At 47.5% G+C, this 25,929-nt stretch overlaps 1 protein-coding gene across 2 annotated transcripts in view; it reads left to right on the top strand.

The window, feature by feature from the left end:
* The first annotated feature begins 3,517 nt into the window (after positions 1 to 3,517).
* Positions 3,518 to 25,929, top strand: part of SEPTIN3 (septin 3) — a 29,243-nt gene continuing 6,831 nt past the window's right edge. For both annotated transcript variants that reach the window (XM_030547624.1, XM_030547629.1), the window contains exons 1-7: positions 3,518 to 3,746; positions 19,867 to 20,058; positions 20,396 to 20,524; positions 20,949 to 21,030; positions 22,205 to 22,342; positions 22,868 to 22,985; positions 23,945 to 24,040. In XM_030547624.1, coding sequence (XP_030403484.1) covers positions 3,737 to 3,746; positions 19,867 to 20,058; positions 20,396 to 20,524; positions 20,949 to 21,030; positions 22,205 to 22,342; positions 22,868 to 22,985; positions 23,945 to 24,040 — 765 coding nt within the window. In that variant the 5' untranslated portion in view covers positions 3,518 to 3,736. The remainder of the gene's footprint in view (positions 3,747 to 19,866; positions 20,059 to 20,395; positions 20,525 to 20,948; positions 21,031 to 22,204; positions 22,343 to 22,867; positions 22,986 to 23,944; positions 24,041 to 25,929) is intronic.

Raw genomic sequence — 25,929 nt, forward strand, 5'->3', positions numbered from 1 at the left:
CGGGCATGATGGGCAAATCAGTGCTGCATATGCAGGGTCAGAGATGCCCACCACATTGCTTCCCTCAGGTCCAGATTTCCAGAGTTGCTTGGCCCATGCTACCCTACCTCCTCCTCTGCCACATCCCCAAGTCAAGGGGAAACATCCCATGGACTCATCCATGACAGCAGTTGGTCAAGAGGACCACATGGCTACCAAGAGATACAGTAACCCACTTGGCATGGGAATTCTCCAAGGGCCACTTGGATGTGGGAATACGCCAAGTCCCATTCCTGAGTTGTGTGCTCAGGTGCCGGCTCTAGGGGGCCAACTCTCTGCTGCAGATACCATGATGTCTCCTGTGATGGACACAGCTGGGTCAGCATGTAAGTCCAAAGAGGGCAGCTAGACTGGGTTGAGTTTGGAGTCTTGTCCTGAAACATGCTGGTGCATGGAAGTAGAAACAGGCATGAGGGTTTAGCCCTGAGGTTTCATCTTTCATGGGGTCCCATTCTCCCATCATGCTGTTTCATGTGGTGAAGTCCCAGCTACCAGACAGTCCTGATGGAGCATTACATCAACAAGGGGTGGGGGTGGCAATTTTCCTCCTCCGCATTTTCAGTCACACTGCATAATCTTAACAGTTCATCATTTATAAAAGTATATAAAGGGTTAATAGATGATTACCAGATGTTTGTGAGCATAGTGCAGACACATCTGTACTGTGTGTAATACAGGTTACCAGCACATCAGAAGAAGTTATTCTAGATGGTTATCTACTCTAGCTAGCAATTGTTTTTAAGCAACTTCTGAATGTTCCCTTAATAGAAAGTGGCATCTAATTTTCTCTTTTCTTTTTACATTTTAAAAAAGGAGGTTTTCAAAAACCTCACAAAAGAACTAATCCTGCCAGCCCTGGCTGGCATCCCCATGGGCCAGCCCTGTGCTCCCCCTGGATCGCACAGACTGGGAAGTTGCAGCAGCACAGGATCTCAGCCATTGTGACTGTGTGTGGGGGGACCTGAAGTGAAAATACAATTGATTCTTTTTAGGCGGCAAAGCGCTGAATGCCCCCTTTAGCCAAACAGGAGAACGCTCTGTAGTCCTTACTGGTTTTTGGGCCCTAGCTATCTCAGAGATTCCTGTCTCATTACGTTGAGACAGCTGCGATTGATGGAGACATTGTATCTGATGAAGTCCCAGGTGAGATCTGGGACATTCTCAGAGGAACGTCCTCCGCTGTGGAATTCCGTGCCACTTGAGATCAGGATGAGCCTTCATGGTCAGGTTTCAAACACCTCTCTTTGAGCAGACTATCCCCCAGGCACGGTCATGGCAGAGCAGCTTCGCAGTGCTTCCCTGACAGATAAACAGCAGGATAATCCCAAGTAAGAAAGTGGCACAGATCATGGGAGGAACGAAGGGCACAGCCCTGCCAGATGGACATTGGTCTTCTTAATCTTGTCTGTGGTGCCTAGATAACTGTGTTGCCAGGTGCATCACAAATAGACAGACAGGCATCATATCCCGAAAGTGGAATTTAGAGATTTGATTTGCATTTGGCCTCTAAATTCCCTCTCTTGGGCCACTATTTGGCAGACACAAGAATCCTGATTTTTGTGCAGCTGTTTGCTACTGGGCACAGTCAGTGTACAGTGCAGCCCTTCTGATCTGATAGTGTTTTAAACCCACTTTGCACTCCCTGGCCAGGGGCTATGATCCTCCATCCCTGTGCTGGTCACAAGGCCATAGAACAGAGCAAAGCCAACTTTGTATTTCCTGATACACTCTGTGACAGGTGGCCTGCTCTTTTAGGGGACAAGAAGCCTGGGCCAGCCAGGCCTGTTCAAAGAACCCCACCTGTGTCTTAATTATCTGCCTACCAACCTAAGGGAGCTGGACTAATTGGGGTCAGGTGACTGCCTTAAACACAGGGGCTTAAAAAAATTGCTGAGAAAATTCCCTTTGGAGTAACCATAGGGAGTAAGTTGGGCTCCTGTGGCAGGATCTAGAAAGACTAGCATGGCCGTGGAGTCAGCACCCAGGTGCAGGGCAGGGAAGAGAGAAAGGTTTCTCAAAGGGGCTGAGACTGAGAGGAAGACTTTAGAGAAGGAGGCTGGGAGTCAGGGCTGTATCCCAGAGCCAGAGAGAATTAAAGGTAACTCAGAAGGGATGGGGAGTTGAGCCAGGCGGTGAGGTGAAGAGGAGCCCAAGAGGACAGAAGAACCTTTTGTTTGTTTGGGACTTTTGTTTGGATTTTTGTTTCCCCAGAAAGAGACTAAACTCTGAGAATGGCATAGCCCGAGGGCAGAACCATGTGAATCCCTGGGAGAGACAGAAAAACTGGATGAGGGGAAACTGAGGCATGGTTGGCCACGGGGTGCTAGTGTGCAGACAACCCTATGACTGTCTAAGCACCTGTACAGCTCCCAGTGTAAACTAGAGCAGACTTGGGGCTATTCTAACTCCTATTTGGACTGCCCATGGCCATGCAGTTGTGAACAAGTGGAAAGCAGTGTTCTCAGGCTCCCTCCCACTTCTTCTCTGCTCCTGGCATTTCCTTGTATCAGAAGCTGCAAGGAAGGGTGGCATAGAATTGTTTTGCCAGCTGTATGCCAAACAGCTGACACCTGGCCTGACAGGAGGCAGTAGGTGTCAGGTTTTGGTCACTGTATGGCCTTGTGTATCACTGGAGCAGCATATAGACCACAGCAGAGTAGAGAATCAGGCCAGTTTTTCACAGGATTACACCAGGAGGAAGACAGCAGAGATCCAGACCCAACATGCCTCACAGAGATACACACTAGTGACATCCATGTAGATACCATCTTCAACCACATGCATATACTCCCAGTGATATGTGCACAAAGACCCAGACAGACACAGATGCCTATAGGCACCCAGAGAGAGAGAGAGTGTATGCACAGTGACACAAAGACACACGTCTCCTTCCCCTGGCATTGGCCTACAGACACTGCTTCTCTCTCCCCTCCCGCCCCACAGAGGATGGCCCACTCTCTGCCTCTGGCCGACAACCAGACATCCACTTACCAGGCAAAAGGCTTTGAAAGCCCCCCAGCTGGAGGCCTGATTGGCTTCAACAGAGTGACTCTTGATTGTCCCTGGTGTAGGTGAGATTGTAGTCAGGTTTTGGGATTGACACTCCCCAAATGCTTAAAATCTCCCAACCTGTTCTCAGTCCTCCCTTTGCAAACCCCCTTCAGCAGCCTGCCGAAGGGTTAAATCTCTTTGCATAAACAAGTGGCTGTGGCTAGAGATGCTCCACAGACAGAAGCATATGAAAACCCCTGGGAATAAGGAAGGAGAGGAGGGAGGGAATGAGTTTGTGTATGGCAGGGGGAGCATATTCAGGGCACATCTAATCCATTCATCACAGCACCTCCCGTCCCCAGCAGCAACACACCCTCTTATGCCCACCAATCCAGCTGGGGTCTTGCAGCAGCAGCTGGGATGAAGCTTTGGATCCTAGGAGGGGAGGGAGGGAGAGAGTGGGGGAGATTTTGCAGGGATGTTTAATATTCAGGTCACATGATATGACCATGGCAGCGGCAGCAGCAGCAGCATCCCTGCTTATCTGAAACATCTAGTGGAAGAGAGAAAAAAAGAGAGAAGGAGAAAGGGAGAAAGAAAAGCAGAACCTCTGAGGCAGCCACACTGCACCGGTGTCAGGAGAGAAAAGTGTGTGTGGTAGGGGAAGCCACTGCTCGGGAGCATATTCAGAGACAAAGAAAGATTCATGTTCAAAGGTACGTGGTCCATGCTGATGCTTGTACACTGGCATGGTTTTGTCAGGGCTCAGAGATGCTGGAGGGATCCCCTGATGTTGCCGGCATATCGCTTCCTACACACGCGCACACACACAGAATGGTGACTTGCCAGTGCTGCAGAGAGGAGAGAGAATGTTTTCTTTATGCCTTTTTCCTCTCGATGGCAAAATTCTGGTGTCCAGGAGAGAGCAGGGCGGTTGTGCTGGTAATGGTGAATAGCAGTCACCAAGGCTGCTCTGAAGGAGGGAAATAATCCTAGCAGCTGGCCCAGGGGTGGGAGAAATCGCAAGCTGCTTTGTAGCTGGCTTGGCCCTTGTCAATTGCAGATGGTTCCACTCTGGGCAATAGGAATGTCCTGTTCTAATCCCCAAGCATCCAAATGGGACTCAGTGAGCAGGCAAGGAAACCCAGACACGGATGAGGGCCCTTAGGCTGACATGGGATTGGAAACCCTCACTCCTGGGCCCCAAGGCAGAGCACTGTTCAGGCTGTCTCGTGGCACAACTGTGCAACAAACCCTTTGGGACATGAGGGTGGGAGACAGAGTGCAGCCAAGGGCTTGGGGGCTCTGGGGAGACTGGCAGCATGGGGACGAGAGGTGTGTGCTGATGTGGGGCTGAGGGACAGGCATGGGAGAGCATAGCTTCCTCCTGAGGACTGACCCAGGAGTAGGACATGATCCAGAGGAATGCCCCAATGGTAAGATCTTAGAGACACAAGGTGGGTGAAGTAATATCTTGTATTGAACCAACTTCAGTTGGTGAGAGAGACAAACGTTGGCGCTTACACAGAGCTCTTCTTCAGGTCAGACCTGTCAGAGCATGGGACAGCTTTCCAAGGGAATCCCATCACCGGAGCCATTTCAACCTAGAGAATCGAGAACCCTCTTGCTGCAGCTGAGGTGGAGGGGGGGAAATGACCTAATAGTTCTTCCTCCTTTCTAGTTTCTGTATTTTCAGTGAGGCTTCAGCATGCTAGATTTCACTGCAGATTGGAGAGAGATGGGCTATAGTCTAGCCCCGGTACACCAGATGGTTCTTAGAGGCATATTAAGGAAGGCTGCCTTTGGGGAGAATGTAGCAACCACAAAGGGCTGGGATAAGTCTCTGTCCCACTCGAGATACCCCTGTCCTTAGTGTGTGTGCGGGGGGGAAATAAACTGATTTGTGGTCTCCTAGTCTAATGATTTAGATTGGATTGTCCTGCACTATAAATTGTTTGTATTGTGGAATAAATGGCCCCCTGGGAACTCTGGGACCTAGATAAAGATGAAAGGCATCTCTTCTAAAGCTTAGACAAGCGAGAAAAAATGATTAACTATGACATATCTCTAGGTCTGAATTAACGAATGTTAATGTCTGCAAACCACATGGAGATTTGGCTTAAACAATAGCCACTTGTTTTTCCAGGGGCATACACTGCTGCGTGGCGGGCCAGATTCTGATGTGCACACTAAGACCCCTTTGTTCCACCCTGGCAGTGTAAAAGGGGCCTTAAAGTGTATGTAGGTGTAGTTATGTTGCCAGGGCAGTGTAAGGGAGCTGTAGTGTAAATGGGCATCTGGACTATTGGGAGCTTTGCCCTTGGCTTCAGTGTCAGGATCAGGCCCTTATTGAGTGGCAGGAAATACACAGTAAAGCTATAGCTGTAGTGCCTGAGTAGGAAATAGCAGTTTGTTCCTAGAGGCTGGATTCTTTGTGGTTGAATGTTTCCACCCCTCACTCCTTTTGCCATTCAGACAAAGAACAGGAAGGTGGGGGAGGGGATAAGGAGCCTTTCATAACTAGGTTACTGGTTCTAATCTTCCCCCGGGGCAGTGATGACTGAAAGTCCTTATCATCTGATCTCCGTTCAGCGGCCTATGTGTAATGAGTTTGTGGGGCTACATCCAGCTTTGGGTGGCTGCTGTAAATATAATATTAATTATGCTGAATAGTAGCAGTCATTGTTATTCATTATTAGCACCTACATAGTGCTGTTCATCCATAGAGCTTAATGTGTTTTAAGTGTCATGGTCACAGGGCTAGCTGCACCTCAGTTCCCTTTCCGTCACTTTGAGTGCACCCCCTCAGTGTTCAGCCCTGTGCCCTTATTTATTCTTGAGGGGCATCTTGCAATTCTCCCACTCTTGGACCAGGATCTGGGTACAACACCCCGTCACCGTGCAGGTCTGACTGGACACCTGCATCTCTTCCCTTGGGGAATCCGGTTCTATAGTGACAAACAGCCTTCTTATAACAACCATAGGTGTCAACTTTCTCCGGCACCCTTGGGTGCCCGTGCCGCCCTCCACCCTTTTCCCCACCCCTGGCCCTGCTTCGACTCCACCTCATCCCTGCCCCTAGCCCTGCCCCCATTCCAACCCCATCCCCAAAGTCCCTGCCCTAACTCTGCCCCCTCTCTCCCCCTACTGGATCCCTTCTCCAAATCCCCACCCCTGCCCCACCTCTTCCCCCAGTGCACTGCGTTCCCCCTCCCTCCCTGCCCCGCGAATCAGCTGTTTTGCTGCTTAAGCACTGGGAGGGAGTGGGGAGAAGCAGGATGTGGCAGCACACTCGCGGAGGAGGCGGAGGTAAACTGGAGCAGGGGGACAGGGTGGGGCCACGGGGAGCTGCCAGTGGGTGCTGAGCACCCACCAATTTTTTTCTGTGGGTGCTCCAGCCCCGGAGCACCCACGGAGTTGGCGCCTATGATAACAACTATGTTTGTTAGGCCTCTCTCATCAACAGAGTCTCACCCACCTTGCCTCTCTCTGTTTATTAGCACATGGGACTGTCAAAGTCAGATTCAGGGCTCAAAATCTGTCAGACCACTCTGTTTTATTAGCAAAGCATTCTGCTAATACACCCAGATAACATGTGAGTGCCATGCCAGGCTTAACTACTTTATTTATACAGATAAAAAGGGCGGGAACTTAACAAGATAACAAAGGGAACAGAACTGATACGTGTACCTGGGGCTGGACACACATATCTTATTTCCTTATTAACTCTTACCAATCTCCTGCTAATATCCCACCATTAGCTTAAGTGAACCCACTGTTCCATACCTTAATGTTTCTCTTCCTGACAACTTTATTTCAACATTCCTCATTCCTGCTTGAAGGAACATACAGCATTTCTTTAATCCATTCTACTTTTACAATCTAATTCGTTCTACTTTCACAGAAAAAAGCATTACAGAAGAGGATGTAAAACAGAGAGTCAGCATGTACATTTGGTCTCATCTAAGCCTATACTTCACTGCCAATTGAATGAAAGAGGCTTCCTCCCCCTTGAGTTCCAGAAAAGAACAGACCCAACTTTCATTTTGTTGGGAAGCCAAGGAACTCTTGAAAGCCAGGCTGGATCCAGCTTGTGTCTCAGGACTTGTCTACACAGGGACAGTCAGGAAAGCTAAGGTGAACTAACATATGGTGAGAAGTTAAAGCACATTAGTTCAAGTGCATTTAGTTCCTGTGTGGATGCTCTCCTTTGGAAGGAATGTGGCCTTAGTCCTCTGTAGCTTAATCCACAGTGAATTAAGACCACTTTCCTACTCACACTAGGACAATCCCAGTTAGCAGGGATGTCTAGTCCCCTGCTGCAGCTCAGGAACAAGGTGCAGTGGCAGGACTTTGTGGGCTCAGAGACAGCAACATGATATTGAGGAGCATCTTGGTGAGGACTGAAGGGCCTTGGCAGAGCTGCAGGGATGCCCGTGACTTGGGATATCAAGGAGAAGGATTAGCAGGTTAAGCAAAGGGAGTAGGAGAGCAGGCTGATTGAGCTCTGAATGTTTCATTGATCTCTGGACTTTCCTGGCTGGCAACAGCTTTGAGAAAGCTGGAAAAAGACAACAGCAGCCTTGAGGGATGCTTTGTCAGCATAAAAATCACAAATTAGTTGTGATGTGCAGAAGAGTGACTTCCAGCTGAGAAAAGCTCAGCTCACCAGCTATTGCCTCAACTTTGGGGCTACTGCAGCCTCTCTTTTGTATAAGGAGATGAGAATTGCTAGGCTGCATCAGACCAATGGTCCATCCAGCCTCCTGTCCCCCCTGCCACACCGGACTAATGTTGGATGCTCCAGAGGAAGAGGCAAATAACTTACAAAGCACCTCTTCAGTTTAGAAAAGCAGGGAAGGGTGATTTCTTCCCAACAGCCCTTTCCCCTGCAGGCAAGGACTGGATGAAGGCTAAATGGATCTCGGATCCACCAAATATTTGGGTTTCTCTTCCCCATCAAAGCTGTAGGAGGCTGTGTGGGCTGGAGCACAGGACTAAGCATCAGGAATCCACGAGTCCTGATCCTGCCTTTGCCACTGACTCACTGGGTGGCCTTGGCAAGTCATGTGAGGGACTTTTCAAAGGGCTCCTATGAGTGCTCTGGAGAAGACTTGAGCCCTCAGACAAAAGGGGTGTTTTCAAAGCAGAGTGTGGGCAGTTCCGGTTCCTTGAAAATCTGCTCTCGGCACTGGGTGCCTAAACTACATTTAGTAGTATTGGGTGCTCAGGTTCAGCCTGGGGTTATCAAAACCTCACTGCAATATGATGCTTGGTTCTCCGGGCCCAGCTATTATCCCTGGCTTGGAATGTCCTTGTCTCCCTCCCTGCCCTCCCAGCTCCAAGGTTCACTCAAGACATTTTTGTAATTCTCTTATGAGGCATCCGTGGCCTGCTGTGACAGCACAATGACATCAGCAATACTAGCCAATCAGGGCCCTCACTAGGCTCCTAGGTTGGGACTAGGCGTAGAGCTGGTCAAAAGTTGGAATTTCTCATTTGCAGGAAATGTTGACATTTTGAAATGTCTTTTCTTCTGATCTGGAATCAAAACCAAATATTTCTGAAATTTCCCACAAGACAGAAAATCTGAAAAATGTCAGTTCTGGGAAATTTGAATTTTTGAATTTTGTTTCCAGATTTCCTTTTTATTTTTATTTTATGTAAAGGTTTTTTTCACTCTTATAGCTTTCAGTCATGCCATGTCAGTAGTAATATGCATTCGTACAGGCATGTTATAATATGACATCATAGCTGAAACTTTCAAAGTGTTGCACTGTTTCATTGCAACACAAAGAGGAGTCACTTTGTTCAAGAAGAGCAGAGATTCAATCAGTACTAAGTAGCAGCTGCCCTTAATGAGTTTAAAAATAAAATAAAAATAGAATATTTAAACTACGCTATGATGTCATACCATGACACGTATATCCAGACACCTCTTTCACCATGTCAGCCTCAGTTTTTCTCCCTCTGGCAGGGGGATGGGATGAGGGAGCTGGAGTAGATCAATCCTACTCTGCAGGTTTTTAATTCTTAACTTTGGTTTAGTCACAGTATTTACAAGGTGGGCCTCAGGGCTGGCCTGAGTAGTTCTCATAAGCAAAAAAACCCCACAACACAAAAGAAATACATTTCCTTGCCTCCATCTGAGCACTGCTTTGTTTGATGGCTTCTGGTGGCCAGCACGTCCCAAAATAGAAGTAAACTCAATGTTTCCCCTAAAGGGAGGGGAACAGTTGTCTGCCTTTTGTCCCTGCTGCCGCTTGTTTCTTTCTCTTCCCATTTCACTGGAAAGGGGATGTTAATAGGTACAAGTGGCCCCTAATTGGACGCAGGTGTCTCTAACCTGAGGTAACCTTTTTTCAATTCCTAAGAACTTCACCATTCTAGGACGGATATATCTGCTTTCCACCACTCTTACAGCGGGGTTGGATGGCAGGGTGCCTGAGTGGCTGCGGAGGTGGGCAGGGCTACTCCGGTGCCAATCCCTGCAAGGGAGGGTACTGGTGCTCAATCAGCTAGTCCTGTCCAGCATGGACAGGCATCGGCTCAACATCTTGGTCCCAGCCCCGGGATTCCTGACCGATATTCAGAAGCTGGTTCTAGAGTTCTTTTGGCCAGGACTGCACTGGGTCTCTGCAGGAGTTCCCCATCTCCCCCTGGAGGAGGGAGGACAGGGCCTGACATTCCTGAGCACTCAGGTCCATGTCTTCCGCCCCCAGACCCTGCAGAGACTCCTCTATGGTACAGGTACTCTGGCTTGAAGCACATTGGCACATGCCTTCCTGTGCCACTTCTGGGGGCTCTGATATGACTGGCAGCTCCTTTATTTCCATCCAAGAGATCTTCCAGGAGACCTCTCTGAGCTGCCAGTCTTCTACCAGAACCTCCTTCGGACCTGGAAGCTGGTTTTGGCCACCAGGTCCGTGGCGGCTACCAAGGGGGTAGATCTCCTCGCAGAGCCCTTGCTACACAATCCCTAACTTTGTGTGCAGGTGGTGGAGTTCCAGAGATTGGTCCTGGCAGAAGTTACCAGAGTTGGAGACCTCCTGGACTAGGACCAGGGAGACTGGATGGATTCCCCGACGCTCGCTCAGCGCATGGGGCTCTCCACCCTTTGTAGCCCCCATCGTGTATTTCAGGAGGTGAGGGCAGCCTTACTGCCCACTGCTTGGGTTTACCTCGACCGGGTCCTGTGGGAGGGTACTCCTCTCCCACCCTGTACCCCGGGCCTGCTGGACCTTTCCATCAGGTCCCTGCCCCATGAGTCCCCCCAGCTGTCCCACCCATACACCACAAGCCAGCTGCACAATTTATAGCCAGTTCACTTCTGGACCATGCCAAGGAAACATCTGTACATGCTCGTGCTTCACATCCTTCATTTTCTCAGCCTCGTGTCCCACTCCGATACGAAGTGGCGGGACCTATTGCGACCTGTTGAGAGTGAGGAACCCCAGTGAGCCAGACTATATTCCACTCTAGTCCTAAGGCCTGCCAGGGATATTACTTGGTGGCTCCTCTACGGAGCTGTGAGCATGGGCATGTACTTGGAACAGTTCACCCCCGTCCCCGACGCCTGCCCCTTTTGTGGCATGAGGGAGACCCTGGTGCACGTATACCTGGAATGCGCCAGGTTGCAGCTCCTGTTCTGGCTCCTTCTGAACATCCTTTTACATTTCTGGCTGCACTTTTCCCCTCACCTTTTCATATACACACACTCTATCCGTGGCCCCACAAAGTTGCGGGACCTCCTTGTCAACCTCCTTCTGGCGATGGCCAAAGCAGCGATCTACAATACCAGGAAGAGGAGGTTGGCTGATGGGGTTCTTTGTGACTGTGGGATCTATTTCTGGTCCTCCCTCCGTTCATATATCCAGGCAGAGTTCCTCTGGGCGGCATCCGCTGGCTCCCTTGACACCTTCGAGGAGCAGTGGGCGCTGTCCAGGCTTCTCTGCTCGGTGTCCCCTTCAGGTTCCCTTTCTTTGACCTTCACACCTGCCCTTGTTACATTTTTGGTTTTCCCTCGTTAATTATTTGAGTTCCTGGACCTTGTGGATCCTCCCCTAAGGCTGTGGAACCCAATAGGACCACTCTTACAGCTGCCAGGTCTGACTTTGTCAGCAGTAGTGCAAATTCTTATATTATGCACTGTTCCACCGGCACGTCATGAAATAATGTAAACATAAAAATAAAATGCAAATGGAAAAAAAAAGACAAAAAATGTCAAAATGCAGAACCACAAATTACAAATTACAAAACATTTTTCCAGAATGAAAATATTTTCACTTCAAAATATTTTTCCTGCAAGAATTTTCATTGGAATCTCCACTTTTTTTTTATATATTTTGATTTTTGACAAAAGCAGCTTTTGTGTCAGAAAATGGTTTTGATGGAAATTTTCCAAGTAGCTTTGATTGGGAACTCAGGGGGCTTTCAGAGGGGTGTTTGGTTGCCCCAAAGATGTAGTGGGGACACATGGGGGTCAGTCTTAGGTTTGGGTCAATATTTTCGTTAATGATTTTGATCATGGACAGAGAGCATGCTTGTAGATGACCCCAGGTTGGAAGGGATTTCAAGCACTTTGGAGGACAGGATTAGATTTCAAAATGAATTTGACAAATTGGAGAATTGGTCTTAATTCAACAAGATGAAATTCATTAAAGATGAGTGCAAAGTACATCACTAAGGAGGGAAAAATTAAGTGCACAACTACAAACTGAGGAATAACTGGCTGGGTGGTAGTACTGGATTTGGGAGTTATAGTGGATCACAAATTGAATATGAGTCAGTAATGTGATGCAGCTGTGAAAAAGGCTAATATTATGGGGTTTATTAAATAGAGTGTTATATGAAAGACAGAGGAGGTAATTGCCCAATCTTCTTGGCACTGGTGAGGCCTCAGATGGAGTAGTATGTTCAGTTCTGGGCACCACACTTTTGGAAAGATGTGGACAAATTGAAGAGAGTCCAGGGGAGAGCAACAAAAATGATAAAAGTTTTAAAAAACTTGACCTGGGATGAAAAGTTTTTTAAAAATGGCATGTTTAGTCTTGAGGAAAGAAGACTATGGGGAGATGTGTTAACAGTCCAGATATATTATGGGCTGTTATAAATAGGACATTGATCCACGTTCACTGAATGGAGGACAAAAAGTAATGGGCTTCATCTGCAGCAAGGGAGATTTAGGTTAGATCTTAGGAAAATCTTTCTGACAGCTTCCAAGAGAGGTTGTGGTAGCACCATCATTGGAGGTTTTTAAAAACAGGCTGGATAAAGACTTGTCAGGGATGCTCTAGGTTTAGTTAGTCCTACCACAGTGCAGGGGGCTGGAATTGAAGACTTCTTGAGGTCCCTTCCAGCGCTACATTTCTATGATGCTATAAGCATACACATGGCATAGATACAATTTCTATTCTTTAGAAGGGGCATTGTCTTCCGTGCGTAGGGTGACCAGACGTCCTGATTTTATAGGGACAGGCCCGATATTCAGGGCTTTGTCTTATAAAAGCACATATTAGCCCCCACCCCTGCCCTGAATTTTCACACTTGCTCTCTAGTCCGTGCATGCCCACCCTTTGGAAACTACTCTTCTTTAAAGAGTCTCAGGTAGGACACTCAAACATTGACACATGCCCCCTAAATCACTGCCACTTTTGAACTTTTGGCCTTAGGGCTTGTCTGCACAGGGAAATTTATCAGTGTGGCTGTGGTGGTATAATTATGTGGCTATAGTTATAACTAAAGGGTCTGTTTATGTCATGGAAGACATGGAATCCCTGACTTCCAGAGACCTCCAGTGACATTTTCTGCTTCAGCCCCAGGGGCTGCAGGACTCTGGAGCTGACAGCCAGTAGGGCCCGCCCCTGGCAGGGTTCCAGCGATAGCAGTGACAAGTGACAGGGAACCCCCTGCAAAGTTCCAGCGACAGGTGACAGACTCCTGAAGGGACCCTCCTCAGGTTCCAGCGATGGGCGACAGATTCACTTGGGGGGGGGGGGAAGGGTGGCGCCTCAGGCAAGCGGCTGGGGTGTCTCATTTTCTCTTTGGGAAATATGGTCACCCTGCAGTTCCCAGCCACCATGGGCAAAGGGGGGACCCCACAGCTTCCAGCCACCACAGTGGTGGGGGAAACCATGGAGCCACAGCAACAAAAGTCACAGACAGGTCACAGCTTCTGTGAATTTTTGTTTATTGCCCATGACCTGTCCATGACTTTGACTAAAAATAACCATGACAATTTAGTTATACATTTATACTGGTATAGTTATGCCAGTAAATTTCTCTGTGTGGAGAATCTCTTAATGTTTGTACAGTGCTTTGAATGAGAAAATGTTAAGCAGTTCCTCAGTCACCCAGACCGGCTCTTCCTCTCAGACCATCTCTGTCTTGAAACACTCCTTGAAATTCTTCCTATCCATGACTCCTTCTGACCCTGTACACTTATTTTTGCTGCAGCCCATGATGTTGGTCATTGGTGCCTCTGGCCCATGGCATGGTGTGTGGGCCCCAGATGTCTCCTTCTCCAGAAGCAGTGGCTGCAACATGCCAAATGGTAGTCATGCCACAAAACTGCTCACTTGCCACTTTGGATTGCCAGCTTCCTCAGGTGTGGCTGGGGCAGCAGAGCGCAGAGGAAAAAAGAGGTGGGAGGGATTGATTTAAAGGGATAATCTGTCATTTATTATTTAGATTGGAGTAGTGCCCACAATGTGCTGAATGCTTTGCAAAGGCCAGACAAAGGAAGACACTGCCCCTGTCCTGGAAAGCTGGCAATCTAAAAACATACAAGCGAAGTGAGTGGAGTGGTGATAGGACAACAGCTTACAAGGATCATGACTGTTGTTGTTTTTAAAAATAAACATACTAAATTCTTCCGCTTCCCTTCCAAATTCAACCCTTATGCATTCCCCCCCATACTGATTCCCAGCGCTAGTTCCAGTGTGCATAAACTCCTCCCTCCCAGCAATCCCACCCCCCAGTCAGCCCCCTTCCCTCCATGTATGTGAGCAGTTCATTAACGAGATAAATCAGTGATTTAGAGAAGCGGATGATTTACTATCCCAAGCAGAGCTTTCTCTAACCCAATAAAGAAAAAGAGCCAGAGACTTCATGAAACTCAGTAAGGACTTCACTATCGTCTATCTCTTTTATATGGAAGATGGGAGAGAGAGAGATTGAGTCAGCTAGCTTCTTTCTTTATAAGCACTGCAGAAGTAGCGGGTCTTCAAGAGTACTAGAAATGAGAAGATAGTGGCCTTGTGGACCAGCTGAGAAGAGGGCGTTCATGCCTTGTGGAGAGGGTGGTATGGAAGAAAGCACACAGATGTATGTGAGGGGGCAGACATTCCAAGAGGTGGTGGTGCTGAGGCAGCGGTGAAAGTAGAATTAATTTCGTACCAGTATGCTGCACCAGCTAAAAGGGGGAGGCACGTGACCTCCTCATGTGACTCTGCCCCGCCCCCAGCCTGGGCCCTGTGCTCTCTCCCTCCCCTCACCACGATCCATCCCATGTTATCTGGCAGGGGGAGAAGAGGGGGCTCTGTCCTCCTCCCCCTTTGCCGGAGACTTCTCAGCCACAGGGCTCTCTGGAACTGCAGTGGCAAAAGGAGCAGACAGCGGCCCCACACCGGCAGCTCCTCGGGCGCAGCTGTACCACCTCTAGCCCTGCCCTCCAGTGGGGCTGCTGTACAGACCTCAGACAGGAGACACAGGCACCACACAGCTGTGTGAAAGGGCTGGGGGTGGTACAGCATGCTGGAGGAGCTGCTGGTGGCCCCACATTCTGCTCCTCCTATGCAGGGCCGGTGCAAGGATATTTTGCGCCCTAGGCGAAACTTCCATCTTGCGCCCTTTCCCCCCAAAATCACATACATTATACACAATACACAGTCACGAAATTGTGCCCCAGACCTTTTTTTTTTAATCTGCCATGAGGCTGCATCAATTGTAAACGAAAAAAATGAAATTTTATTCCTATCAGTCCTTTTTCTTGTTCACTATTAAAAGTAAAGGATAGAGAATGCATGTCACTTACTATAATTAACTATTTGAATTTCATCAACTGTTTGACGTAAATATTGATTAAGAGATCAAGATGACTTTCAAGCTTAAGCCTGAGTATTCAAGCCTTGTTAGGTTTATGTTGCAACCATTACACTAAACAAAAGCACAGATGTAGGCAGATCTTATCCTACTGGTGTAACAGCAACTGCTCTGGATAGGATCAAAAAATTGTTCCATATTAGGGGTTGTCAAGTTTCTCAGAGGCATTGTGGTCCAGGTTTGTTTTAAAGAAATAGACCCCTATCCTGCAATCACTTATGCAGGAGGTATCTGTTAAGATGTTTTGCCTTGTTCTACTTTACCTCACTAGAGATAGGTGCAATTCAAGCATCTGACAAAATAATAGGAGAGCAACCTTCCAAATTAGTAAGGAAAACATCTGGCTAGTACAACCTAGGATCCCACTATTGTGCTGCTCTGCTAGAAAGAATGATAAAAGATTAAAGTTCACAGACGGTACAACTCCAAGGTGTTCTGAGTTGTCCAGCTAATCCTTGAATGTTACGTTGTAAGAATTCACATGCAAATCCCATTTGCTTGATTCGAAAGAGGAGGCCATCAATGGGAGAGGCCTGGGAGCTCTAGAGATATTAATAGTTCATGTCTGTTCCAGTATTTAGTATCAAATCAGGGCTTTACCTGTCAGCAAACAACCACCACACCTACTTATTTCTCAGCATCGTGCATGTTGTGGCTAGATGGTGATCCTGAGTCACTTGTTACCTTACACAAGAGAAACCTACATTTTAAAGAATTATTTCAAATGGGACAGTAAAACAGGAGTAACAAACTTTCTGCTTTTCTGAGGTAATAGCCTCAGAAGTTCTTTATTATTTAACAGAGAGCCTGAGCTGAATGCTGGAACAGGAGGCAATATGATGTTGAAGGGCTTCTGTGAAGGAAGAGGAAGAAGTGGCTCTTGGAGCCTCTGGGCCTGATCTAAAACCCATTGAAATCAGTGGGAATTTTTCCACTGACTTCAAGGTCTGGGGATTGGTCCTGCTTTGAGCGGGGGTTGGACTAGATGACTTCCTGAGGTCCCTTCCAACCCTGATATTCTATGATTCTATGACGGTGGATCAAGGCCTCTGATAACAAGAGTAACTTTTGTAAACTTCTCATTTCTGGGCAATGAAAATACTTACTTACTGAAATAAGGACATGATTGCTGGGGATGGAAGAGATGTGGAGATATCAGAGGATGAGAGGCTTACAGTCACCTGGGTTGGGGATCTGGGCTAAGGGTGGTTGGTGGTGAAGTAAGATAGGAAAAATTGTGTAAACGAGCTCTTAAGCTAAGAAGTGGGAGCTTAGTAGGTTTTAACACATGCAATAGTTTAAAACAATACACAAGGGTGTATGGATTGTTTGTAAGGGGTCTGTTTAGTAATGAAACAGAAAATCACTTCAAGTTTAGAAAATGCGGGAACAGTTTAGATACAAATAGGAAAGAGAATATAAAAAACTATACAGATTTTGCAGAACATGATGTGAACCTAACAAGTAACTATGTCACTTGATTTTTGTATCCTCCTCTTCCCATTTCCTTATTTTGCTCCCATTGTTTGTCACTATCACTTGGTGTCATTTTTAATTTAGATCACAGGCTCTTTGGGCTAGTGAGTCACTTTTATTTGTCTGCAGAGATCCTAGAACATTTTTGGACACAGAATACATAAGTAATAATATTCATAACAATAATTGCCAAGTGATATACAAACTTAAATGGGATAGAGCCCAGGGGATCCCCCGGGTCAGCACGCCGCCGCAGCAGCCGGCAGCCCAGGGGATCCCCTGGCCCAGGGAAACCCTGGGCTGCCGGCTGCCGCGGTGGCGCCCTGACCCGGGGGACCCCCTGGGCTCCGGGCTGCCGCAGCGGCGCGCTGACCCGGGGGATCCCCTGGGCTGCCGGCTGCCACGGTGGCACCCTGACCCAGGGGGCCCCTGGCCTGCCAGCTGCCGCGGCGGCGCCCTGACCCGGGGGACCCCCTGGGCTGTGGGCTGCCGTGGCGGCGCCCTGACCCGGGGGACCCCCTGGGCTGCCGGCTGCTGCGGCAGCTCAGACTCCCTCTCTGTCCCAGCAGCAGCGGCTGGTCAACCATTTAAAAAAATTTGGAGGTGCTTTTTGGCACCCCCAAATCTCGGCGCCCTAGGCAACCGCCTAGTTCGCCTAAATGGTTGCACCGGCCCTGCTCCTATGTCTTTCCAGTACGTCATACAGGCTATAAGTAGCTTACTGGTACAGCGGACTGAACCAGACCACCCTACTTGCACCACTGTGCTAAGGTCAGATAATCTGAGTGGCTGTGTTTTGGTATGGGCCGGAAAGGTACAAGTGGGTGTCAGGCTGGCCAGGGAGAAGGAGGTTACGGTAACCCAGAGAGGCAATGATGAAGGCCTGGACAAGAATTTTAGCTGGGTGGACAGAGAGAAAAGGTCAGATCTTAGAAATTTGTGGGACCCTGCCTGGATGTGTGGGCTGAGAGAGAGGGAAGTGATGAAATAATGACAACACTTTGCACTTCCCTTGTCCCTTTCATCTGAGCTCCTCAAAGTGCTTAACAAACGCTAATGAAGCCTCACGATGTTCCTGTGAGATAGGTACTATTAGCCCCATTTTTGGCTGAGCTTGCGAGGCTCTACACTGAACTTCTCTGTCTGTCTGTCTATAACATGACCATTTTGAATACTGCATCCGATCATTTCCCAAGTGTCAGAAAGGTTCTAGAGAGAGAAGGTGGGTGAGGTAATATCAGTTATTGGACCAACTTCTCACTTAGGCTCTCTAATATCCTGGGACCAACCCGGCTACAATACTGTATACAACAGGGCGTGTTCAAGGCATGCGTGGCCAGAAGCCTATTGACTTTGTTGAAAATCAGAAAAACCAAAAGCAATGGAGAAGGCACAGAGCCCCTGGCATCTGGTTAGCAGAGCTACATCTTCAGCCACTTCTGTGTTAGCTGATGGCAGCCATTAACCCCTTCCAGCATAACAATACCCCTCCTCTCAGCTCTGCCCATCACCCCAATACTGTGTAAAAATGCTGACACCCTGAAAGAGAAAGAAAGAAGAAGAATGTCTACACTGCCATGTATATCGGGATAACTTATGTTGTGTAGGGGTGTGGAGAAAACATCCCCCTGAGTGACGTAAGTTACACCCACATAAGCCCCTGTGTGGACAGCACTATGTCAGCAGGAGAGCTTCTCCCACCAACATAGCTACCACCGCTTGCTGAGCGTAGAGTAATTATGTCACTGGGAGAGCTCTCTCCCAGCGACATAGAGTGGCTACTTGAGAGACCTTACAGCGGCACAGCTGTATTGGTACGGCTGCACCATTGTAAGCTCTCTAGTGTGGACATGGCTGGGAGGGACCTTCGACCTTAGTCCATCCCGTGCTTTGCTGCACATTAGGCAGCTCACGTTTGCCATCCTTGCCTGTCAATTGCCCTTCTCTCCAAATCTTCCCATTTCATGTTGAGGTGCTTGATGTTGTTCAGAACTGTTCATTTCCATGTTATTCGCAGTCTTCCTCTCTTTCTTCTTGCGTTTCCTGGCTTCCATTCAAGGGCGGTATTTGGTAAGCATTCTTTTTCCATTCTCAGCACATGTCCGAGCCACTGATATCTTCTTTTGTAGATTATTTGTGAGAGGGTGCCTTGTCCAGTCACTTTTCTGACTTCTTCATTCATCTTCCTATCTCTATATGTTATTCACAGTATTCCTCTCAGACATTAGTGATGAAATGTATCCAGCTTTTGCATAGCTTTATTGGTAAGTTGCCATGTCTCACTGCTATATGTTGTGATGGCGATAACAATTGCTTTGTACATGTTCAGTGTAGGAACTCTCCCTACCAGACACATTCGAAAAACTGAACGTGGCTGGTAGGGAGAGTCCCTGAAATAGAGGGGATTGGAGGGTGGCATAGGGAGTCTGTGGGGGGGATGGATGGATACAAGGAGCCACTGAGGTGCAGTGAGCTCTGCCTACACTAGCTACAAAGCGGGTAACCCCATATAGATAGAAGAACAGGCACAGAGAGGTTAAGTGACTTGCCCAGAGACATGTGGTGAGTCTATACATGACTAAGAAATAGAAGCTGGATCTCCGGCTTCCCACGCTCCTGCTCTGATAATTAGCCTGCACGCTCAGTCTCTCCTTAAAAGAACGAGAAAGTGACAGGTAAGGAGGGCTATGATAGCAGAAATAGGGTGTTATATTTAGGTAGGGCTGCCTTTTCAAAAGTGCTCCTGGATTTTGGGTACCTTCATTGTCGAGTACCCACAATTAGGGAACACTTGAAAATGTAGCCCTACATATTAAAAACCATATGGTTAAACCCACAAGACCATCTAGCAGCAGGAAACGTAGACAGAGCGAATGTACATTGCTGAGAGCCAGTTTTCAACCTGATGTTGAAGGGGCTGATTCGGGGGACATTTCTAGGTCAAAGGGGAGGGCATTCCACAGCTCTGGGGCCACAGACGCAATGAGACAGACATTTTCCCTCCTGTCCCCCCTGCACATGCCATGCTCTAGGGGTCCCATCCCTTGGAGCTCCCAGGATGCAATGGTGTACAACATGGAGCCAGAGCCCCAGAAAGTTAACTGTCCAGTGGGGGCCTGAAACTCAGATCTGTAACCTAATTCAAGCCCAGCAAGCAGCCAGTGAAACACACATCTGAGACCAGCACCAGAGAAAGACAGAGGGAGATTACTAGTGGTGCCACCTGAATGACAGTTCTCCCCGCTTTCTCCTGGGCAGGGTCAGCAGACAACAAGATTGAGGCAGCTATGTCTGAGTTGGTGCCGGAGCCCCGGCAAAAACCAGCAGTGCCAATGAAACCTGTTGGCATTAACTCTAACCTGCTGGGCTACATTGGGATCGACACCATCATTGAGCAGATGCGCAAGAAGACCATGAAGACGGGCTTTGACTTCAACATCATGGTTGTAGGTAGGAGGGGTCATCAAGGCCTACGGAGCCTTTGGAGGGCATAGAGAGAAGCTTTGCCGGGCTTTGATTTCACTCTCACAGCCACAAGTACAAGAGGTTATAAGGGTACAGGGGATCATTGGGAGTATGGGTGAAGGACAGATGCTTTAATATCAGGCCATGCCTAGTTCCAGTAGATCCCTAGTCCCTGTCCCTGTGACTTTCCCTTAAGGTCCTTATGAAGGGCAAGAAGATCCCGCACACCCAACCTGGCAACTTCTCTGGGTTTAAGTTCTTCGGCGTATTGTCAGGGCACAGCTGTGGTAAATGCTACATTCTGCCCCTTTACATTTATCAGGTCAAAGCGGGCTGGGGAAATCAACACTGGTGAACACTCTCTTCAAATCCCAAGTTAGCCGTAAGTCTTCAGGCTGGAACCGTGAGGAGAAGATCCCTAAGACAGTGGAGATCAAGGCCATTGGGCATGGTAAGAACCAGGAAAAGTATCTTGAGGACCACTCGTACTGGCTGAAAGAGCGTATGGAGTGCTAGTGTCTTAGAACAGTCCTGTCAAGGACCTTTTACTAGGGCTGGATGGAAAACCAGAATTCATGATTTAGTTCCACATTTGAGATGAAACCGAGACCTTTCCAAATTTTTGAGAGAGGGAGATAGAGACCCTGACCCACTCCAGACTAGCCAGTAGCCTGGTGATTAGGGCACTCATCTGGGAAGTGGGAGATCTAGGTTCAAAGTCCCTGCTCTGAAAGAGGCATGAACTGTCTCTCCCTTGCTTCTGTGGTGGTGGAAAGGGCAGAACATCATCATTCCCACAACGTGTGTCATAGAAGCCTACACAGAGAAGCCAATCTCGAGGGAGATCATAAGGTCTTTTCTGCTTTCTTCCCCAGTCATTGAAGAAGGTGGTGTCAAGATGAAACTGACGGTAATTGACACCCCAGGGTTTGGTGACCAGATCAACAATGAGAATTGGTGAGTGTCTGACCTCCCCCTCTATCTTACCCCACTCTCTGTTTGCCTTTTGGGTGGTTGACCTACCCATAGGGCTGGGGATACAGAAGAGTCATCACCCAGCATGGTCCATGCTCTAAGATGGACCTACCCCTGGAACACAGTAAACAGGTCAGTATGTGCTCAGCTCCAGGCTGAGTCAGTGCAGCAGGATGGGATGTTGGTGTTCCTTCTGATTCAGTTCTCAACCAGTCCCCAGCATGGGACTGGGGGTGCTCTGTGACTCCAGCTGTTTTCTTTCATACAAGATGTATTGGTGACAGATCCCATAGTAAATCTGAGACGAATAAAGGTGTTAGAGTAGCATCCTGCCAAACTCCAATCTGGATAATGGTATTCAGGGATTTCAAAGGGATGTGATATTATTCTTCTCTTCCTCACTTGAGGCCTGATCCAAAGCCCATTGACATCAGTGGAAATATTCCTATTGCCTTCAATGGGCTTTGGATCAGGCCCACATACTGCTGTGAAATGTTGCTATGAATTGTTAAGCTGCCAACACATTCTGCTCCAGTGGCAGGTGACATGATTCTTATATACACATCTTATAAAGTGTTTGGGATCCTACTAGATGAAAGAAGCTCAGGAAATGTTAAATCCTTATCATTATTATTTCATTTATTTTACTTCAGCATCCACAGGCTATAAAAGAGTGCCTATCGCTATGCTCTAGGTCCCTAGGCATAACTTAAAAACTTAACAAAATTCACACCTCAAGTGTAATTTTGATGCAGCAGTGCAGTCAGTATAATCCACTACCAGCAAACCAGTCAACGCAACCTTCTCAAGTCCCCCTTCCAGTCCAACAGTGTCCCCACCCAACTTGCAATCACCTGCTCCCCTCACCCCTGCCCAAATTCAGCAGATTCTGTCTATTTTGGATCAGAGTAAGGCAAATTCCAAAGTCATGGGGGGCCCTCACAGAGAGTGCCCTGCCAGCAGCCCCTTTCTACATAGGCTACTGGGGCTTCAGCTTGAGCTCCTCTGCTGATCATTAACCCTGGCAGGATCTGATCAGGCTAATGGATGATACCCTCCCACCCTGTAAACCCTCTTAGTTCCTGTAAGTGCCAGATGCATGAAGCATGAGGAAGAAAGGTGCCTCTCTCTCTCTCTCTCTCTCTGACCTTTACAGCTGGGAGCCCATTGAGAAATACATCAATGAGCAATATGAAAAATTCCTGAAAGAGGAAGTGAATATTGCAAGGAAGAAACGAATCCCAGACACGAGAGTCCACTGCTGCCTCTACTTCATCTCCCCCACGGGTCACTCGTACGTATCGCGCTGCTGACTGCTTCATCTCTCCCACTCGTCATATATATCTCCTATCTCATCTATATCTTACTGCACCTCTACTTTAGCTCCCCCTATGGCCTAATCATATGTATCTCACTACTCCCTCTCCTTAATGTCCTCCACGAGTCTCTCCCGGTATCCTACCCCACGCATAACTCCTATATACATCCCACTCTGCCTCTTTCATCTCTCCCATGGGTCATGCGTAGGAATCTCACTGTTGTTTAACTTTTCCCTACTGGGCTGGACACTGGGAAGGCTGTACAGAAAAGCATTAGAATGGGATAGACAAGCCAGCTCTCCCCATAGGTTTTTTTTGTTCTAGGCATTGAGTGAGGAGGAAGGAGGAGAAGAGATCTAATGGGAGCATTTCTTGGGGGATACGCAGGAGAGCTCTGCCTTCTCCCTCTCATCTGGGCTCTGGGAGGGGCAAGAGAGGAGCCAGCGTTAAGGGTGATGTGGTAAAATGACTCTCATGTATTCCTTTTTCCCGGGCTGCAGCTTGCGACCCCTGGATCTAGAGTTCATGAAACATCTCAGCAAAGTAGTAAACATCATCCCTGTTATCGCTAAGGCAGACACCATGACCCTGGAAGAGAAGACTGAGTTCAAACAAAGGGTGAGTACCATCACGCCTGTGTGGAACGAGTCTTTCCCAGCCTCACCTGTCCTGGCAGGAAGGTGGGAAAGGTGGTTGTATCCTTCAGACTGGGATTATATTGTCTTGACCACTCAGATATCCTGGTGTTTCCCCTCATGGTTTGGAACAGCACTCAGCTGCTGCCATGGGATACAATATTGGATTCTCCTCCACTGACAGAGTCCAGCTATCATGGAACCTTAAAACAGGACCTGGTTCTGTGTCAATGTGGGCGTGCGCGATGATTTGTGTGTGCTCATATGACAGAAGATTGCCTAAATTGTTCAGACTAATATGGGGAAGGTGACCTTTCCGGCTGGTAGGATATCACAGCAATTCAGCTCTTTCCAAAGTTGCTGTACATTCCTGACAATATGGCCTTATCCAAGAACACACTTGTCCTTTAAATGAACCTTCCCAAAACATGTGCCCACAGTGGATCAGAGCTGACATTAGCATGTATCTGCGCTAGTGAACCCTACCTCTGAACTCAGACTAATCGATAGGAGAATGTACCTTCCTAGCCCAAATGAGCCTAAGGAAATGATCAACTAAGACCACAAAGAATAATGCTGAATGGTCTGCTAGGGGCACCACAATGGAGAATTAAAAATGGGTGGATCTTCTGGTGAACTGAAATCTACTAGAGATCACCCTGGGTAAAAACTAACTGATGGGATGCATCTATTGTGGAAGAGCAGCTGTTTCTATGCTGAAGTCTCTCAAAGGCATCTGTCACAGTGATGGCAAGGGTTTCACACCTGTGCTGTGACTTGCCAAAATGTCTTTCTGCTGATCCCTGTTGTGACTGGGTTAATAATCCTTCATCGCCTTCCCTTTGAGAATGTTGCAGCAGGAATGTAATACCACTGCACCCTGCTCTCTGCCATAATTCAATGCTTGCACTGCTTTTTACTTCCCAATGTTTCCCTGCCTAGGTGCGCAAAGAACTGGAGGTGAATGGGATCGAGTTTTACCCCCAGAAAGAGTTTGATGAGGACCTGGAGGATAAAACAGAGAATGACAAAATCAGGGTAGGACACACCATATCATGAGAGATTACTGAGGAGTGGCTAGATTTCACTGAGTGCAGAAAGGAGACAAATCACTCTAGTTCTCAAAATGCTTTGAGATCCTTGGATGAAAGATGCTATAATGCAAAGGATTATTATTACTGTTTATATTCAGTAGGGAGGATGGGTTCTTTTATCCTTTCTAATTTAATTTGCATTGTCTCCGTTCATTATCACCATACAGTGCTGTGATTGCTGAATTGAAGAGGACTGTTTGTTTCACTTCATCTTGCTGGACACTGGGTTTGGGCTGGGTTTCACTTCCCATGCGAGCTGTTGCTATTTAAGCCCAGCTTGTTCTCAGTTTGACCCTCAAACTCTCATTTGTGAGAGTCTCCCAAGTAAAAATTTGATCATATTTTCCCTTCATGTCAATCATCATTGCAGTCATCTCCTGTAGAAATGCTGGGGATATCTGCAGACCAACCTCTAGGAAGCTGGGGACATCTGTAGAAGACAAGTACGGCTTTTCCTTTTGGGGGTTTACGAATTTCACTTGCAGGGCGGTTATTTTTAGCAATTTTTGAGTTTTGTGTAGATGTCAAAAATCAGTGGTTTTGCAGATTTCTCTATGTATATACTTGGGCTTTGCAGAATTAGATTTTTTATTTTTTCATAATTTTGATGGATATCAGAGTTTATTTTTAAGCATTTTTTTCAATTAAAATTTTTACAGTGGGTGAAATTGAGGTGCTGGTCAGATGATAGGGCAGATAGGACAATAATTATTTAATGACAATAGATGTTGAGATGCAAAAAGTTAAAGCTTTATAACTGTTCAAACACAAATTGTCAATATCACATTTCAAAATATAAAAAGAAAATATCCTTAAATCAAACCCTAGTAAGTTCTCAAGCAGCATTTTTCTTACTTTGTCTGTCTGTAAATTTCAATTATTATCAGAGGAAATAGTTTTCATCAGTTTGTGTGTCCCTTAAATTGATGTTTACCTACTTTTACCAATAAAAATCTAATTCTTCCATGCCTATATATATTTGTGATACAGCATGGCCAGAGGGCAGCAGGAGAGGGTTAGAAGGGAGCCTTATTCCCTGTAAGGGGAAGAAAGTTTGCTATAGATTAACTAGAGCACCTGATGCCAATTAGAACACCTGAAGCCAATTAGAGCACCCGCAGTCAGTCACATGATAAAAAACCCTGCTTCAAGTGGAAACCAGCGGATGCCTGGGGGACTTCCCGTATAGCAAACATTAGATATGGTAGAAGAGTTTCCCAGTGTTTTCCATCCTGCTACCACCTTCTGGATCATACTTTTAAGGGTACGATTAAACCGCTCGACCAGTCCATCTGTTTGTGGATGGTAGACTGAGGTCCGTATGGCCTGGATGTGGAGTAGGGCACATAAGTCCTTCATTAATTTTGACATGAAAAGGGTTCCTTGGTCTGTCAGGATCTCCTTAGGGATGCCCACTCTGGCAAAAACCTTCAGTAGTTCTTTTGCTATTGCCTTGGATGTGGGGTTTCTTAAAGAAATGGCTTTTGGATATCACATGGCGTAGTCAAGGATGACTAGTACGTTTCGGTGGCCCCGTGCCGATCTTTCCAGTGGGCCCACTATGTTCATGGCTATCCTCTCAAAAGGGACTTCAATAATAGGCAAAAGTACTAATGGGGCCTGCAAGTAAGGTCGGGGGCTATACCCCAGGACCGGACAGTTAGCTGAGGTTGAAAGCACCACTCAACTTGGGTGACAGAGTTTTATGTGTGGAAGGGAGGAGAGTTAGGGGCAACACCTGAGTAAAAGGCCAAGTTAACTCTGCAGTGGAGACAAACTCCCTGAGTGTATCTCCTCAAGTGATAGGTACAGGCAAAAGGCCTATTTTAGAGT

The sequence above is a fragment of the Gopherus evgoodei genome, chromosome 1 (genome assembly GCF_007399415.2).
Source record: "Gopherus evgoodei ecotype Sinaloan lineage chromosome 1, rGopEvg1_v1.p, whole genome shotgun sequence".
NCBI classification, from domain to species: Eukaryota; Metazoa; Chordata; order Testudines; family Testudinidae; genus Gopherus; species Gopherus evgoodei.